Source organism: Mixophyes fleayi, chromosome 8, assembly GCF_038048845.1.
Source record: "Mixophyes fleayi isolate aMixFle1 chromosome 8, aMixFle1.hap1, whole genome shotgun sequence".
NCBI lineage: Eukaryota > Metazoa > Chordata > Amphibia > Anura > Limnodynastidae > Mixophyes > Mixophyes fleayi.
This window is the reverse complement of record NC_134409.1, coordinates 72,926,041-72,941,239: the sequence shown is the minus strand read 5'-3', so window position 1 is coordinate 72,941,239 and position 15,199 is coordinate 72,926,041. Positions and strand designations below refer to the sequence as shown.

Here is a 15,199-nt window from a genome sequence, read left to right as displayed (position 1 = left end):
ACCAACTGAAATAAGCCATTGTTCAATATAATGGTACAATGTGTGTATACTTAGGAGCATATGTAGGAGCTTCTGCATAATTGGTTCCTTTCGGTGATTGACTTTTCGGCATTTCTTCTTGTGATAGTCGATGGTAAGACCAGCATGACTACAACTCCATCTCCCTTGGACTCATTGGCTTGGCTCTTTTAACCTTCTCCAATTGCATTACTTATTCTTCCCAATCTGCCTCCACTCCTCAATAATTTATTTTTCACCTGCTCATCCGCCATCTTATCGCATACCGCTGGTGACAGGCTCCTCTATAATTTTATAGACGCAGACCTGGGCGTTCACAGCTGGTATAAACCAATGATAGCAGCTATAGCTGCAGTGTGTGGAGCATTGCGGGTGAACGTTCCTTCGTCTCTAGCCTTCATATTTGCAGCTGTGTCTGAAGAATCTTGCCTGAAGTTTCATAGTATACAAATAGATAGAACTATTTATTTTTTAATCTAATTTCATTGCCATTATAGCAAGGTAAGCACTTTATCACATTAGAGTTTGTCTATTTTTTTTGGCTGTGTAAGTTTTCCCAAGATCTTTTTGAGTGTTGAGCTCATGATGGACTTCATTGAGGCCTACAGGTTCCATTCCTGCTTTTGGAAGACAAAGTCAAAGGAATGTTTCAACAGGCAGAAGAGGAGCTTTGCTTTGGAGGACATGGTCAGAGTGAGCCTTGCTTATTATCCAAAGACAAATGTAGAGTGGGTCAAAAGGAAGATCCAGATCGTGAGGACTATGTTTAAAAAAGGAACTTAATAAATTGGGGGCTCAAAAAGATTAGGGGAAGGGGCTGGTGTGTGTGTGTGTGTGTGTGTTTGTGTCTATCTAGGTTGTGCTACTTTGACTCCTGCGCTTCACTGTTGACCAGGAAATAGCCAGACATTCTACCAGCAACTTGGCTCAGATGGAGAGTAGGTCCTCATCTGACTATCTGTAAGCAGAAGATATACCTACAAGTGGCATAGTAAGCAAAACATCTAACATTGTTAATGCAATGTGTGAAATGCCTATTTACATGTAGCTGTCAATTTTTCAGTGTAACATACAATGCAAATGTACATACATTACAAAATGTCATTCTGCCAGTATACAGCACTCACTGTTAAAATGTTGCAAATGAGCCTCCCTGTGTAACTTTGCCATATGGCTGGCATTTCTCATCTGGGAAGACTCAAGTGGTGTCATCACTACCATTTCCTCAACTTCTAAAGTGTTCTCCATATTACTAGGTGCATTGCACACACTGGGGCTTTTCTGCTTAAGAAAGTTGTGTAGGACACAACAAGCAATCGCCACCGTGTCTGTTTTGTCTATGAGCAGATGGATGGCGGAATGGAAAATCCTAAATCTATTGCTCAATATACCAAAAGCATTTTCCACAACTCTACTTGCTCTTGACAAGCGGTAATTAAAGCTTCTTATAGTTGTGAGCTTTTTTTGGGGGTAGGGGGGGGTAAGGTTTTAATATATTATCGTGCAGCACAAAGGCTTTTTTTGCTAAAAAACCCCCACAAAATTTAGTCCTATTTTGTGTTTTTGTGTGGTGGCAAAGTCCAATTGTTAATTGAAGAAGAGTCTGCTTCATTGCCCCATCTGACACTTCCTCTCCCCCCCCCCCCCCACCTTTTTTTACAAATGTCCACAAATAGTTATATTTTGGCATTGACAATGGCAATCCGTATAATACTGAAGAATCCATTGAAGTAGTAGGATCCACTTTTTGAGGGTGATGAGATAATTACATATTTGCCAGCTATAGCCCTACCGCAATTTGGGAATTTTCCACAGTGGTTCAAATTCTTCAGCAATAAGTTGCCATTGCTCAATCGTTGCCAGAAACTGCAAGAGAAAGATTGTTTTAATGTTGCACGAATAAATACCTCTATTAAGATATTACACAGCCTGCTCTGTTATCGGAAGCTGGATTATGTGATGTGACAGAGGAATGTGAGACATCATCTCCTGTCACACAGCTGACACAAGATGGCCAGCAAATACCAGGCCTACCAACACAGGACACTGTTAAAACCACCCAGCAACAAAGGGAACTAAGTGGCAGGATGGGGGGAACTCTCACGAGGCACTACATTGTCGCAAACCCCCCCCCCTCCCCCCCAAAGGAGTAAGATCATTTACGGCCTGCATTATCTCATACATTCCATCCAGTCCCACCCTGCAGGAAACATTGCATTGTGGGAAGCCAAGCATATGCCCCTCCTGCCTATAGGACTTCAACATCTATAGGAGGCGCAAGATCCTTCAGTACACAGGAAGTCCTTCCTCATTGGAGAACAAAGAACTGTTTATGCTGAAAATGTTCAGTCAAACTTTTATGACTTATACTGCACTTTTGTTTTTATTACTTTACTTATGTTTCACCTGAATTCTGATAAATATTAGTTTTGCTAGCCCATCTCTGGTGTGTAGAGGTTCCATGCCCCTCCTTCTCATAGGCCCAAATCAGCACTTCTACTGTATGCTGGTACACAGTGGAAGTGTTTATTGCTTGTAAAATGTATATATTTTGTGTTTTTTAATATGTTCAGTTTCTATTTTAATAAAAGTGTTTAAATTCAGATTTCTTTCACCAACTTTTTCATATATTTTCCTTGAAAGCTTCTACGATAACCTCACAGATCTCTGATATGATCAGTCCCAGAGCTTGCGGTGAAATTGCTATTCAATGTGCATTGTCAGCCAGTGCCCTTCCTGTGCCCAAAAATCATAGGGTTGCAACCAGTCTCTGGAAATTCCTGAAGTCATCTGGATTGTTGTCCTGTATTTCCTGTAGCATGGGCATATGTGAAAGTCTCTCTGAGGTTCAGCCTTTTTTTTTTTTTTTTTTTTTAAATTGGCGTATTGCTTGCTGCTGGGAGACCAGAGGACAAAACACCTACAAACAAAGATTCCAGAAACTGAAATACATCACCATGCATTCTATTTTACAGCTTTGTGTGTAGTGTACGTTCGTCAACTCTGTTCGCAGCTGGCCAATTACTATGATTTATTTTAATATATTTGCCACAATAAGCTTGTGTTTTGTAGCTTCTCGCTATGGCAAGAACACTGCAAACACAGATCTGGAGAGAAAGAAGAAACTGTTTTTACACTCGTTTGCATCCAAGCTGTGATTTTTGGTCTGTCCTAATCATCGTCACAAAAGATTGACTCCGTACACACTGGCAAAGATCACAGCTTGGACGCTAAATCATGAAAAAAGTCATTTGAAACGTGTCTAGTGTGTGTGCATGAATCAGCGTGCTGACCGGGACTTCAGTCGTTGCGATATTGTTAGCAATTTACCATTAGAAACTTCCTTTAGTGTGTGCCCAGTCTAAGCTGAGTCCTCGACTACCTCGTGCTTTTATGGGTAGCCTGTAACCATCCATGGATGCTTTATGTTGTATGCATTTCACTGTTTATCTAGGTACTCGTGTTTGTCATGTCTGTAAAATTGTGGTAAGGCGCTACCATTGATGGCACCCTATAAATAATGATTATATTTGTATTTTTAACGCCTTCTGAGTGTATATCCTTGCATTTCCTTGAATGTTCCAGCTAGGGAAAACTTATTTAAAAAAGTTAGCCATTGTTTAAACATAATGAAAGTTCTGGCTGTATAATTTATTGACCATTGGGTGTAACCTATTGAGTTGGGTAAACTTTAAAACTATATTTTGGAAGAAAAAGTTTTAGTCAACTTTTCTTTTTTTTTTTTTTTCTTGTGTAGGTTGTCAAGGTGTTCAAGTGGAAGAAATTTGGAGTTTAGAGAGAGAACACTTTGAAGATCTTCAGTAAGCTCTATTTTATTTGCAATATTTATATAAACCATAGCAGGGTTTCACAAGTCTATGGTATGTGTAACACCAGGCAAGTACTTCAGCTTGTTGCGCTAAAATCAATTTGGGTGTCCTACCTTAAATGTTTGTTAAAGAGGTTGCACACTTTTGACAATCCCTTTGGTATATATATATATATATATATATATATATATATATATATATATATATATATACCCTCTGACATGTAGCAAATAGAGGCCTCCAGGTACCCTCTTGTTACCTGAAGTGGAGACATGGCCAAAGTAAGATTATCTTTTACCCCACAAACATCTATATGGATAAGTCCTTATCTCCTACATGTTAATTGAGAAGTGCATGCACATAAAGTTCAGTGAATGCTTTTCACAAACGAGCTAGTACGCACATACGTATGGTTTTTATTGCATCTTGAGGACCCATGTCTGGAACATAGAGAACAGGGACACCCCCTTTTCTAATGCCCTGTCGACAGAACAATGATAGGGGTATGTGTAGGAGCAGTTTGTCTCCAGAGTTACCACATGAGATTGACTTTGCATAAAGTATTGACACGGACTGCAAGATGGGGAAAGCTTCATGTATTTTGGCCGTCTGAGGACCTCTGCATGCCCGCTTACACCTCGCCATGGAGGTTACAGCCCTGTTCAACTACTGAACAGGGCTGATCCCTCTTTAAAGCTGTTATGCGGTTCTTTATGTAGCATTTCACCCTAACCAGTTCTGATCTTTCAGTATGGATGGTTCAGCCATGGGGGCATGCAACACAATCACACTTTCCAGGCACCTGACATGTCTTTATAAACTTCATCAGGTGTTTCACAACAGCCTTGACCTTCTCTCTGTCCGAGGTTTTCCTCCTCATTTTGCAACCTGAAAGGAGTGGCCTATTACGGCTCTGCAAAATACAGATAATGCAAAGTTCTTTTGCCTAGTGAAATTGTGTGCTACACCTAACTGTGGGTGCCATGGCTGTGCACTGGTCCCGTGTTGTAAGGTCCATACACCGCCTCTCCTGACATGGAAGTGTCGACCGAATGCTTGACCACTTGTCCCTTTGTCATGTTGGATTGCTAATTATCCGACATGTTGCTCAGTCGCTGGACTGGTTCTGAAAATAAACCGATATGTAAATTACCTGACCAAAGTAAAATTCAAAAGCATACATCAGACTTCCTACTTAACGTCCGAATCAATGTGCATCTTGTACAAATTCTTTCCTTTGAATTTGGCCAGTCTACCACTCTCGAGAGCCATTAACAGTTTGCTGATTTTGTCGAGTTGGCGGGTGCCTCCTGGGAGGCAGTAATACTACCGGTGCACCCTGATGTCGTGTCAAAGGTAGTCTGCCAACTGATCCAGTTCAGTGTAGTTTTAGGTTGAGGACTTTGGGAGAGTGGCAGTGTGCTTTCGAAGCTTCGTGGAAGACAGTGTGTGGGGATGTTTTGCCTCACACTCTCTGGCAAACAGTCATATGCAATCAGAGCCTCTGAAGTGTGACAAGGCAGCAGGTCTGGCAAACATGTAGATTTTTTGAATATCCACTCAACAGTCTTCACACTTCTCTGAGAAGTTCCATTGCAGCTTGCATGGCTGGTCTCAGCAGAATGGGGACTTTTCTCTCTCATTTTCCTCTGATTTCAATGCGAGTGAAGTGCCGACAGAGCTTCCTCTCAACCTCGGTAAGCGCTAGGCTACATCTTTGTGGAGATCCGAAGTGTCTCTCGAGGAGAAGGTAGTGAACACTTTTTGAAACTTCCCCTTCCCTTTTTTGATTGAACAAGATCACCTGTGCCAGGGTGACTTTCAAGAAGTGCTTAGCAGTAGGCTTGGTGAATAGTCCACTTCGGTGGTATTGCTGCTTCTCATTGAAGTACAAGTGCATCTTTTTCACATCTTCCGTGAAAGGTAAGAGCTGAGGCATCCACTTGGACTCAAGAGTTTTTCAAGGCAGGCGATGAGATCAACTAGTTCCATCTCGCCTCGTATATCCTCCTGAAGTTTTTTGTGTGTTTTTTCAATCGCAGTAGTGCAGCCTTCCATCATGGCTCGGCACTCCATCAACATCAACATTTATTTATATAGCGCCAGCAAATTCCGTAGCGCTTTACAATTGGGAACAAGCATTAATAAGACAATACTGGGTAATACATACAGACAGAGAAGTAAGAGAACCCTGCTCGAAAGCTATCTTTTCAGGCCATGCCTGTCCTTGAGTGCCAGCAAGGACGACTTAAATGTACTTGTCTCCTCGTCATAGCTAGCTACCAGCTTCACAGTGTCTACTACGGGCGTGTTAAGTTGCCCCTATTGCGAAGATGTGCCAAGTGCATGCACCGATCCTTCGAGTGCTTGGGGAATTGCATGGCCCAGGCTACTTCAGTCTCATTGCGGTGAACATACTCCATGTGCCGGGCTGTTTTTGAGAGCGTTTTCTCACAGTACAGGCAGTACTGCTTTGTTATACGCCCTGGAGCCATCACTGTTTCTGGACACCAGAAAGACACGGCTACCAGCAGGTTGGAAATGAATTTACGTAGGACACATCACTGGGTAACTACACTTTGCTCCACTGGAGGGCAATGGAATATCACCGCTGGTGTCTAAACTGCTCTCCTCTGAAGCCTCGGGAGCATGCTTATCTCCACTGCTCTCTGGGCTATAATTTGAGTCTTCGGTGGGCTCTGTCATGCTCCACTACCCACTTTTCTTTCAGCAGCAGAGGGAGGCGACTGTTTCTTTATTCTCGTCAAATGTAAAATGTGCTTGAGCGTGCCATGTGCTTGCTTGCCTATGACCTACAGCAGTGGCGTGCGCACACTCTTCTCTCCACATCTGAAGCACGCACACTGTTCTGACAAGTGACTTGTGGGGACATGACATTTTTATGCTGAGCATGTCAGCAAGGTCCTCTGCCTTGGAGCTCTTTGGGGACCTCAATTTTTGTCCTTACCACGACTCTGACCTGTTTACACATCAACACTGAGGACCAAGCATATGAATGCACACTAACTCTTCTGCGGTTAAAATACTGGTGATATTACCTGAAGTCAAATGGTTCAGCAGATACACAAACAGTTAGTGGGACATTTGCCGGGTCGGTACACAGGTAGTGATCACGGATAGAAGTGTGGAAAACGAGCTGAGCAAGCAGAACACTAAAGCAAAGAAGGACAAATTAAAGGGCACGTTTAACAAATAGAGACCGCAAAAGGGAAATGGCAACTATCAGAAAAATATAAGGAACTTGCAGACTGGATGAAAGTAGCATTTTTTTTTTTACTAAGGAAGATCTATGTGCCCTGCAAGGGATAAAACAAACAAGATCCTAAACAATCATAGATTTTTAAAGAAGTTTACTTGAATGGAACAGAACTTGTGGATAAGCATCAACCTAAATTAAGTAGACTGGACTATATTTGCTCCTTTGACAATGAAGACACCATAAAGGGGGGTGTAGTCCCTAAAGTAGATGGCTTAATACCAAGTATGTCATCCAGAGCTAGGATTCATATTAAATATGGGGATCCTCTTAGAGACTCCATCGATCGGAAGATTGAGTTGTTTTTTAAGAAGTCTCATATCTTCTGAAATTGCTCTTAAGTCTGGTGTGGCTTTTGGCTCAGTGACGAACACTTAAATTTTGGAGTGAAGCACTTTATACAAATGTACAAGGAAAAGCCTGTAGACAACATTTGTTGAAAAGCATTTGAGATTATGGAGCAAAGGCATAGAATTTTTGTGTGAACAGTCTCTGGATACCACTGTTTTCTCAGCAAGAACAATGGTCTCAACAGCAGTGACCATGAGATCCCTCTGGCTCTGCGCTTGGGCAGCATAAGCTCAATCAAAGAATAGCCTGACCAGTGATCCATTTGCAGTATCCCTCCTATTTGGTGATAGGTTGGACACTGTTGTATATAAAATGGTCCTCTGGGGCTGGGTCTAACCACTTACTGTAAAAGAGAATGTCTTGGTACCCTCCTTTGGCTCATTGGCAATTAAGGAATATGAGGGGTTATAAGCCGTGGAGTCAATATGGCAGACAGAATATGCCAAGTACTTCTAAGGAATCTTTTTGATCATCAGGAACAAGGAATGGAACTCTGCATCTCGTATGGGATTATCTCCCCATTGATACTAGTAGGGGGCAGAATAGCACATCATATGGATGTGGACCCACTCCTTCACAGTTCAGAGGGTGTTGAATTGTAAAAAAAATGGGTACAGAATAGTTTTAGCAGTACCCCAAAGGAACCCTTTTTGTTCAGAGTTGTATCTGCCAAGGCAGAGTTAGAAGGTCTATGAAACAGTCTGCAAACATTGAAGGCTTGTGCAGTCTCTTGTTATGTAAAAGGGCATAGATATTTTATTTTTTTTACTTTTTAGTTTATTCCTTTTTATTTAGTTTATTCCTGGTTAGAAAAGCATCGGAAACCTTTTGCACAATTCTTTATTTGAAGGCTCAAGTGGGGTCTGTGAATTCCATCCTCCTGTTCATAAGTGAAGGAAACTCTCTTGCATCCTTAGATCTTCAAGATGACTATTTTCATATTGTTGCGATTGTTAATCACAGGAAACTACTCCATGTTTTATATTCTGGGCAACCACATTTTTAGTTCATTTGCCTTTTTCTCTAGGCTAGTGACCTCTCCAAGGACTTTTACTGAAGTGAAACTTTTATAATTGTATTGAGAATGCAAAGGATGAATATATATGGCCTTATTTGGACAACATTCTTGTGGTGGGGAATTAAAAACAGTGTCTGTTACAAGACTGCTCAAGTATTACAGGTTTTTGAATCTGCATGTCTGGATTGTGAACAAAGAAAAGTCATCTTATCCTGTCAGACTCCGTTTCTGGGAGTCCTAATAGACACAATACAGAACAGGGCATTAACACAAAAAAGATGGCATGCTAGATGACAAGCAAAGGCTAATCCAATAGAAAAAGGCTGCAATTGTTGAGGATATTCTCATCCGCCATAGTATTCCATGCGAGATGGCAAACCTGAGTTCTCCAGATGGAACTAATGAGGAAATGGAATCACAAATGGACTGCCAAGTCATTACCCAGTCAGCTACCGCATTTAACAAAAGTTAAAAACAAAAGGAAGGTCACTCCTAGGTCCAGTCGATTAATTCTAACTGATACCAGTCTTGCATGCTGGGGAGCTCACCTTTTTAGGACCAGTAGTGCAAGACAAATGGTCATAAAGTTAAACAAATCGTCATGTGAACATTTTGGAAATGAGAGCAGTATGGAAAGCGGTTCACCATTCATACTTATTTGAAAGGGAAGCATCTCGAGAATTTTCTCAGACAACAAAACAGGGATAGCCTTTATTAATCGTCAAGGAGGCACCAGAAGCCAGGCCTTGATGGAACGAAAAAATAACATGTAAAAGAATCTGAGGGTGCTTTCAGGTGTGTATGTATGTGTGTGTGTGTATATGTATATTTCTATCCATTGATCTGCCACAACATTAAAACCACTGGCAAGTGAAATGAATAACATTGGTTATCTCATTACAATGGCATGTTTGGGATATATTAGGCAGCAAGTGAATAGTCAGTTCTTTGTGTTGGTAGCAGGAGAAATGGGCTATTTTAAGGATCAGAGCAACTTTGACAAGGGAAAAATTGTGATGGCTAGACACCTGGTGTGACTGGATCACTGATTAAATAACTTCTGGTATAAATGTATTTAAAGGAGATAGCGCAGGGCGCTTATTTATATAATTGCACATGCACTTATTTTTGATATTGTGTATATTTTGAGATAGGAAATCGTTATTTTTTAAGGCCAGGGTAGAAAATTTGTTTTGTTTTTTAACCTTTCTAAAGGAAATGCCTTATTTCTGATGTGTATAGATCTGATACAATGAGCCTTTTGTGGATAGAGGTCTGTTGTGTATTGGGATGTTTTTTTTTTTTTATGGAAGTGTCATTGGGGTTTGTAAGGTTGCTAGTGGAAACCTCCAATTAGGCATATGGGGAGGGAGTCTGATAGCAGGAATTGCTAACTAATGCCTGCTCTGGCCAAAGGCCCAGCAGGGGTTGTTACTGTGTGGCCTTTTGTCAGTGTTCAAACCTACTGAACGTCGTAAACGGCATGTGATGCAAGACATCACAGCGTCTCTAGAATTTCATAGATAAGTGTAAATAATGGTGGCTTTGCAATGCATGTAAATCCATGTCCATTGCTTCCTGACTTTAAAAATATCCTGTGCCCAAATTGTATAAAAGGCACTGGCTTGTATTGAAAAGTTGTTCTTGTTTCATCTGACCTGATTAGTGGTACCTCCAACCAGTGTGAGAGCATATAAACATCACTTGCTTCAAAGACATGCTTGAAAACATCTTCAATATTGCTGTGTTTCTATGACCTGCAAATTAGACCCTAAATCTAATCCATTCTCCGGCTGTTTGAGGTTGCACCCAGCTTTTCCGGCACCACCGCTCTGCCTGCTACCCTGCAGCCCTGGTCAGTGTAATAGGCCAGGGGGATTCCATCCAGCGCAACTCTGATAAATAGGAAGAGGTCAGGAGTACCAGCTCAGGTACACCAGCAACAAGATACGCTAGCAGCGTCAGTTACCCAGAAGAAACCGGGTTCTGGATGCTGGTATAGAAGTCCAGTGGTAGCAGCATTTTAAGCTCCTACTGCGACAAGAGGGCGCATTTGGGATAACCAAAGAGAACTGTGGCAAAGTAAGTCCAGCTGGTTCCCAGCAGCAACAGACAAGGTGGCATAGGTGGTCCATCCTGTCACACCTGGGTCAGTTTCTCCAAACCAGTATGTCTTGTGGGGTGTTCCTGATATGCAGTGGTTAGTACTGACCAAAAGTGATACAGGGAAGGACAACCGGTAAACCAGCGACGGGATTGTGGGTGCCCAAAGTGCATTGATTCGCATCGGGAGCTCATTTATGAGCCTTGGTCCAATCCCACAGAAGATCTGCTAGACCACAAATGGCTGTAGGAAAAAAAATTCTGGCTATGGTAGAAAGATGTCAGAACACAGTGCATTGCAGCTGCGTAGTCATAGACCGTTAAGGGAGCCTATGCTGACAGCTGTCCACCGCCAGAAATACCTATAATGGTCATGCAAGTGCTAGAGGTGGACCATGGAGCAAGGAAAGAAGTTAGCCTGGTTTTCTTTTACATAATGTAGAAGGCCAGGTTCGTGTGCATCATTTACCTGGGGAAGATATGGCACCAGGATGCACTATGGAAAGAGGTCAAGTCAGCGGAGGCAGTGTGATGGTCTAGGCAATGGTTTGCTGGGAAACCTTGGGTCCTGACATTCATGTGGCTATTACGTTGACATGTACCACCTACCTAAACATTGTTGGAGACCAAGTACACCCCTTCATTGCAATGGTATTACCTGATGGTAGTGGGTGCTTTCAGCAGGATAATGCACCCTGCCACACTGCAAAAATTATTCAGGAATGATTTGAGGAATATGACAGAGATCAAGAAGCTGACTTGTCCTCCTAATTCCCCAGATTTCAATACGATCAAGAATCTGCGGGATATGCTGGAAAACTAAATCAGAGGCCCCACCTAACAACTTACCGGACTAAAGGATCTTCTGCTAGAGTCTTAGGACTAGATTTACTAAGCTGCGGGTTTGAAAAAGTGGGGATGTTGCCTATAGCAACCAATCAGATTCTAGCTATCATTTTGTAGAAGGTACTAAATAAATGACAGCTAGAATCTGATTGGTTGCTATAGGCAACATCCCCACTTTTTCAAACCTGCAGCTTAGTAAATCTAGCCCTTAGTGCCAGATACCACAGGACACCTTTTAGAGGTCTTGTGAAGTCAGTTGTTTTGGCGGCACGAGCGGGACCTACACAATATTAGACAGGTGGTTTTAATGTTGTGGCTGATCTGTATGTGTATTTTTATTAGAGTTACTGTAGTTTTAAATGTGCTTATTTGAATGTGTATACTAGGTGTATCGAACTTCGGAAAATGTCTTACTGGATAGGATGGTATGTTCTCAGGATATAGAGACCCTTTCATATTAAGTGGCTCAAACTCAAATCTTATATCACCTTGCCCTCTACTTGACTGTTGGTGAATGATTACCTTATTCCAGAAGCTTCTTTTCAACTATTGATCCCCTTAAATGACTTGTCACTAGGTCATTTGAGGATCTTCCCCCTGCACTGTATTAAATGCTCTCTTCCCTTTTTTTTTTTTTTTCTCCTGCACAATGCTCTCATATACTTCATTGGCATCAAGATAGTAGACTTTAATTTCTGCTTCACTCTTTGTGGTCACTGCATTCACTCTCCTCTGGGGAAGGGGGCCGGTCACCGATGCCACATCCTGTTCTGTCTTCCATCATGTGGCACAGCACTGGACTGACAGCAGGTGAGTGGGCTCCCCTGTCCAGACTAGAGTGGAGCTAGCAAAGTTGCAGTCAGCCTTCAGTTGAAGGCCTACACTTTGTGCAGACCCCTTGGTAATTTATGGTAGGAAGGTTAGGTTGGGTCTGGAGTAAAAGTGCAGCCCCCATTATGCATATGCAATGGGGTATCTGTTCATAGGAGGTTACCTGATTTTGTGCTGAGCCATGGGTGGCAGATGCAACCTAGTCCCTCCTCTTGACAGACTTCCTGTGCACAGTAAAGCCTGCTCTCCTCAGCCCTTCCTTTCCTTTCCTTTCCTTTCCTTCCTTCCTTATTTTACAAGGCACATGGCATTAGTGGTTTTCCCATACCTGACCATTCTTGTTTTGTATATGACTAGCTCTGCCCCCTGCTCATAACTCATTGTGCCTGACAGAGAAAATGCTGGCAACACATTGCCGGGTTCAGTCTCTTCCTAGCTCAGCAGGTTTTTGTGTGTATTTTCCCCTTGGGGTTTCCATTTCATTCTACACTGGTTGCAACTGAGGATGTAGACCAGTATGAGATTCTGACAGTTTGCTAGAGGGAAAATAAAATGGTCTTTGCTTCATAGCAAAGCTGTTGACTAGTTCCAGTTTTGGACCTCCTGAGGTTCTAGTCAGATGATCTAGGACTACCGCTCATAGTTGTCATAATTCCTTGGCTGTCAGAGGGACCAGGTGCGCTTGGTGGTGAAGGAGGCGGCCTGGGTTTTTAGCATGGTTAGATGTTCTTCCTCAGCCATCTGTGATATTTTCTGTTCGTGTTCTTCTTTTAGGAGGCTGACTTCTGGAGTTGGCAGGCCATTCGCCCTCGTATTCTTAAAGTAGACCTGAAGATTGGAGGGTGTTCCCAGTGCTTCCAGTAGCACCAAATGTTACCTAGCCTGGTGTATGGCTGAGTGGTTTTGGGACTTGGATTCTTTAAACGAAGAGGCTTTCTGTGAATGTCATGTTCAGGGCCAGTTTAGTGGCCTCCTCTATAGATTACCACTGTGTTTTGATAACCAAACGAGGTGGTATGTGAGGGAGTTTCTCATTTCATCCTTTACCCTGGAATGTCTCTTGTCCTTTTTCCAGGACACTTTGAACAGTGTTCAAAGATAGTGTGTGTCTTTCTGTGTGTGTGTGTGTGTGTGTGTGTCCCTTTCCATCCTTTTTCTTCCAGAGGTCATGTATTCTTCATGGGGATTTTCTTCGCTTCCAACCACCCTAATTTCAGTAGGTTGTTTGTACTAACAAACCTTGGCCTTTTCTGTGCTACATATGCTATCCTTGTTGCCTCTGGATCTTATTTTTCGTCCTAACGTTTGCTTCAGCAAGTAGGATGTCTAGTTTTCCACTCTGTCTTGCAGTTTTTCCTTGTCTATTTCGGTGTTGGAGCAGTACCCCTTTTTCCAGCCTAGGTGGTGTCTGGGTTTTTTTTTTTTTTTGTTTTTTTTCTCCGCTGGTTCTGCATTTGGCATTCAGATGTGACATACCCATCCTGCAGGATTGGGTTAAATTTGATTATTAGACATAAAGTTGAGATTGTTTGGACTTATTTTGAATCAGGCCTCCAGTACCTCTGTGCTACCAGAGGTGCTGCTGGGTGCTCTGACATTTTCTCCTCATCTGCAGAGTTAATCTCACTCCCCTGTTTAATCACCTGCATCATTGACTACCCCCACCATGCACCTTGCTGGTCATGATTGTTTTCCCTGAACAGTATTCTATGTTTGTGCCTAACCAGTGTTTTTGTTTTCTTGGACCTGGCTGATTGCCATCATTACCAGCTCGCTGTTTTCTTGCATTCCCCCTGTGTCCATATTGTTCCTGCTTTTGCCTGGCACAATGTGCTTTTCAATATTTTTTTTGAATCCGTTTATCTGCTATCCAACTATACCCAATTATTTATATCCTGCATTATTTGGATTGTGTATTTGCTTTAATAAAACCGTTTATATTTCACCATACTCCTGACTCTATCCAGCTATCTTTAAAAGTATCCAGTTATCTTAACAGAAATTCATATACATACATACATACATACATACATACATACATACATACATACATACATACATACAGCAATTGGTCCGTGGAATAAAGAATACAAGTAGAACTGTTACCTTCCCAATCATCTTCATTGTTCACAATCCTTGTTACACATTAAGAGTTCTAGCAGGCGCCCAAAATTTTGTGAAATTTATTAGTGGTCTTGCTATTTGTATACACAAATGTTTTGCAGTTCATAGTATCGTGAACCAGATATCACCAGCTTTGGAACAAGGGAGGTTCAACCGCCAGCCTCTTCCTAACTATAATAACTTTAGCCAGGGAAGTAAAGTTAGAAATATACGTGTTTAAAATCACAAACAGGCACACTTAGGGACACTGGGGAGCCCCCAGCTAAGTTGATTGGATGTAGCGCCACACATTAACTAAATTTTTGAACAAACGAGCATTTGCCAAAATGCATTTGTCTTGCACCTCATTCCCACCCAAGCGATATAGGCTAGTTGGAGTAAGGTAAGGTAAGCTCTATCTAAAAATGTGTTTGTTTTTTTTTTGGTTTTTTTTTTTGTTGTAGTCTGCCTTGTTTCACTCATTCTCCAGCAACACACCCAAATCTTCCACCCATTTATCTTGGACCATTTAGTTAATCATGTAAAACAGATAACAGGTGAGAGTAGAGAACTGAAATCGCTCTGCTTAACCCCATTATGCTAAAAGTTTGGAAACTCATATGTAAAATGGCCCTTGAGATGGCCATAATGTTCTCTGATCTGTAAAAAAAAAAATTTTTTTCTTTTTTTCTTATTGACCTCACTTGTGACAATATACATGTAAATACATAAAACAGTGCATGATAATATACATGTCTTCAATACAATCAAAGCTATATTGACAGCATCGTAAACATCATGGTATACAGCCATATCAAATAC

General features: G+C 41.8%; 1 protein-coding gene across 3 annotated transcripts in view; it reads left to right on the top strand.

Moving 5' to 3' along the window:
• The window catches only part of UCHL5 (ubiquitin C-terminal hydrolase L5), a 117,368-nt gene that overhangs the window by 21,159 nt on the left and 81,010 nt on the right, over positions 1-15,199 (top strand). For all 3 annotated transcript variants that reach the window (XM_075182726.1, XM_075182728.1, XM_075182727.1), the window contains one exon: positions 3,776-3,839. In XM_075182726.1, coding sequence (XP_075038827.1) covers positions 3,776-3,839 — 64 coding nt within the window. The remainder of the gene's footprint in view (positions 1-3,775; positions 3,840-15,199) is intronic.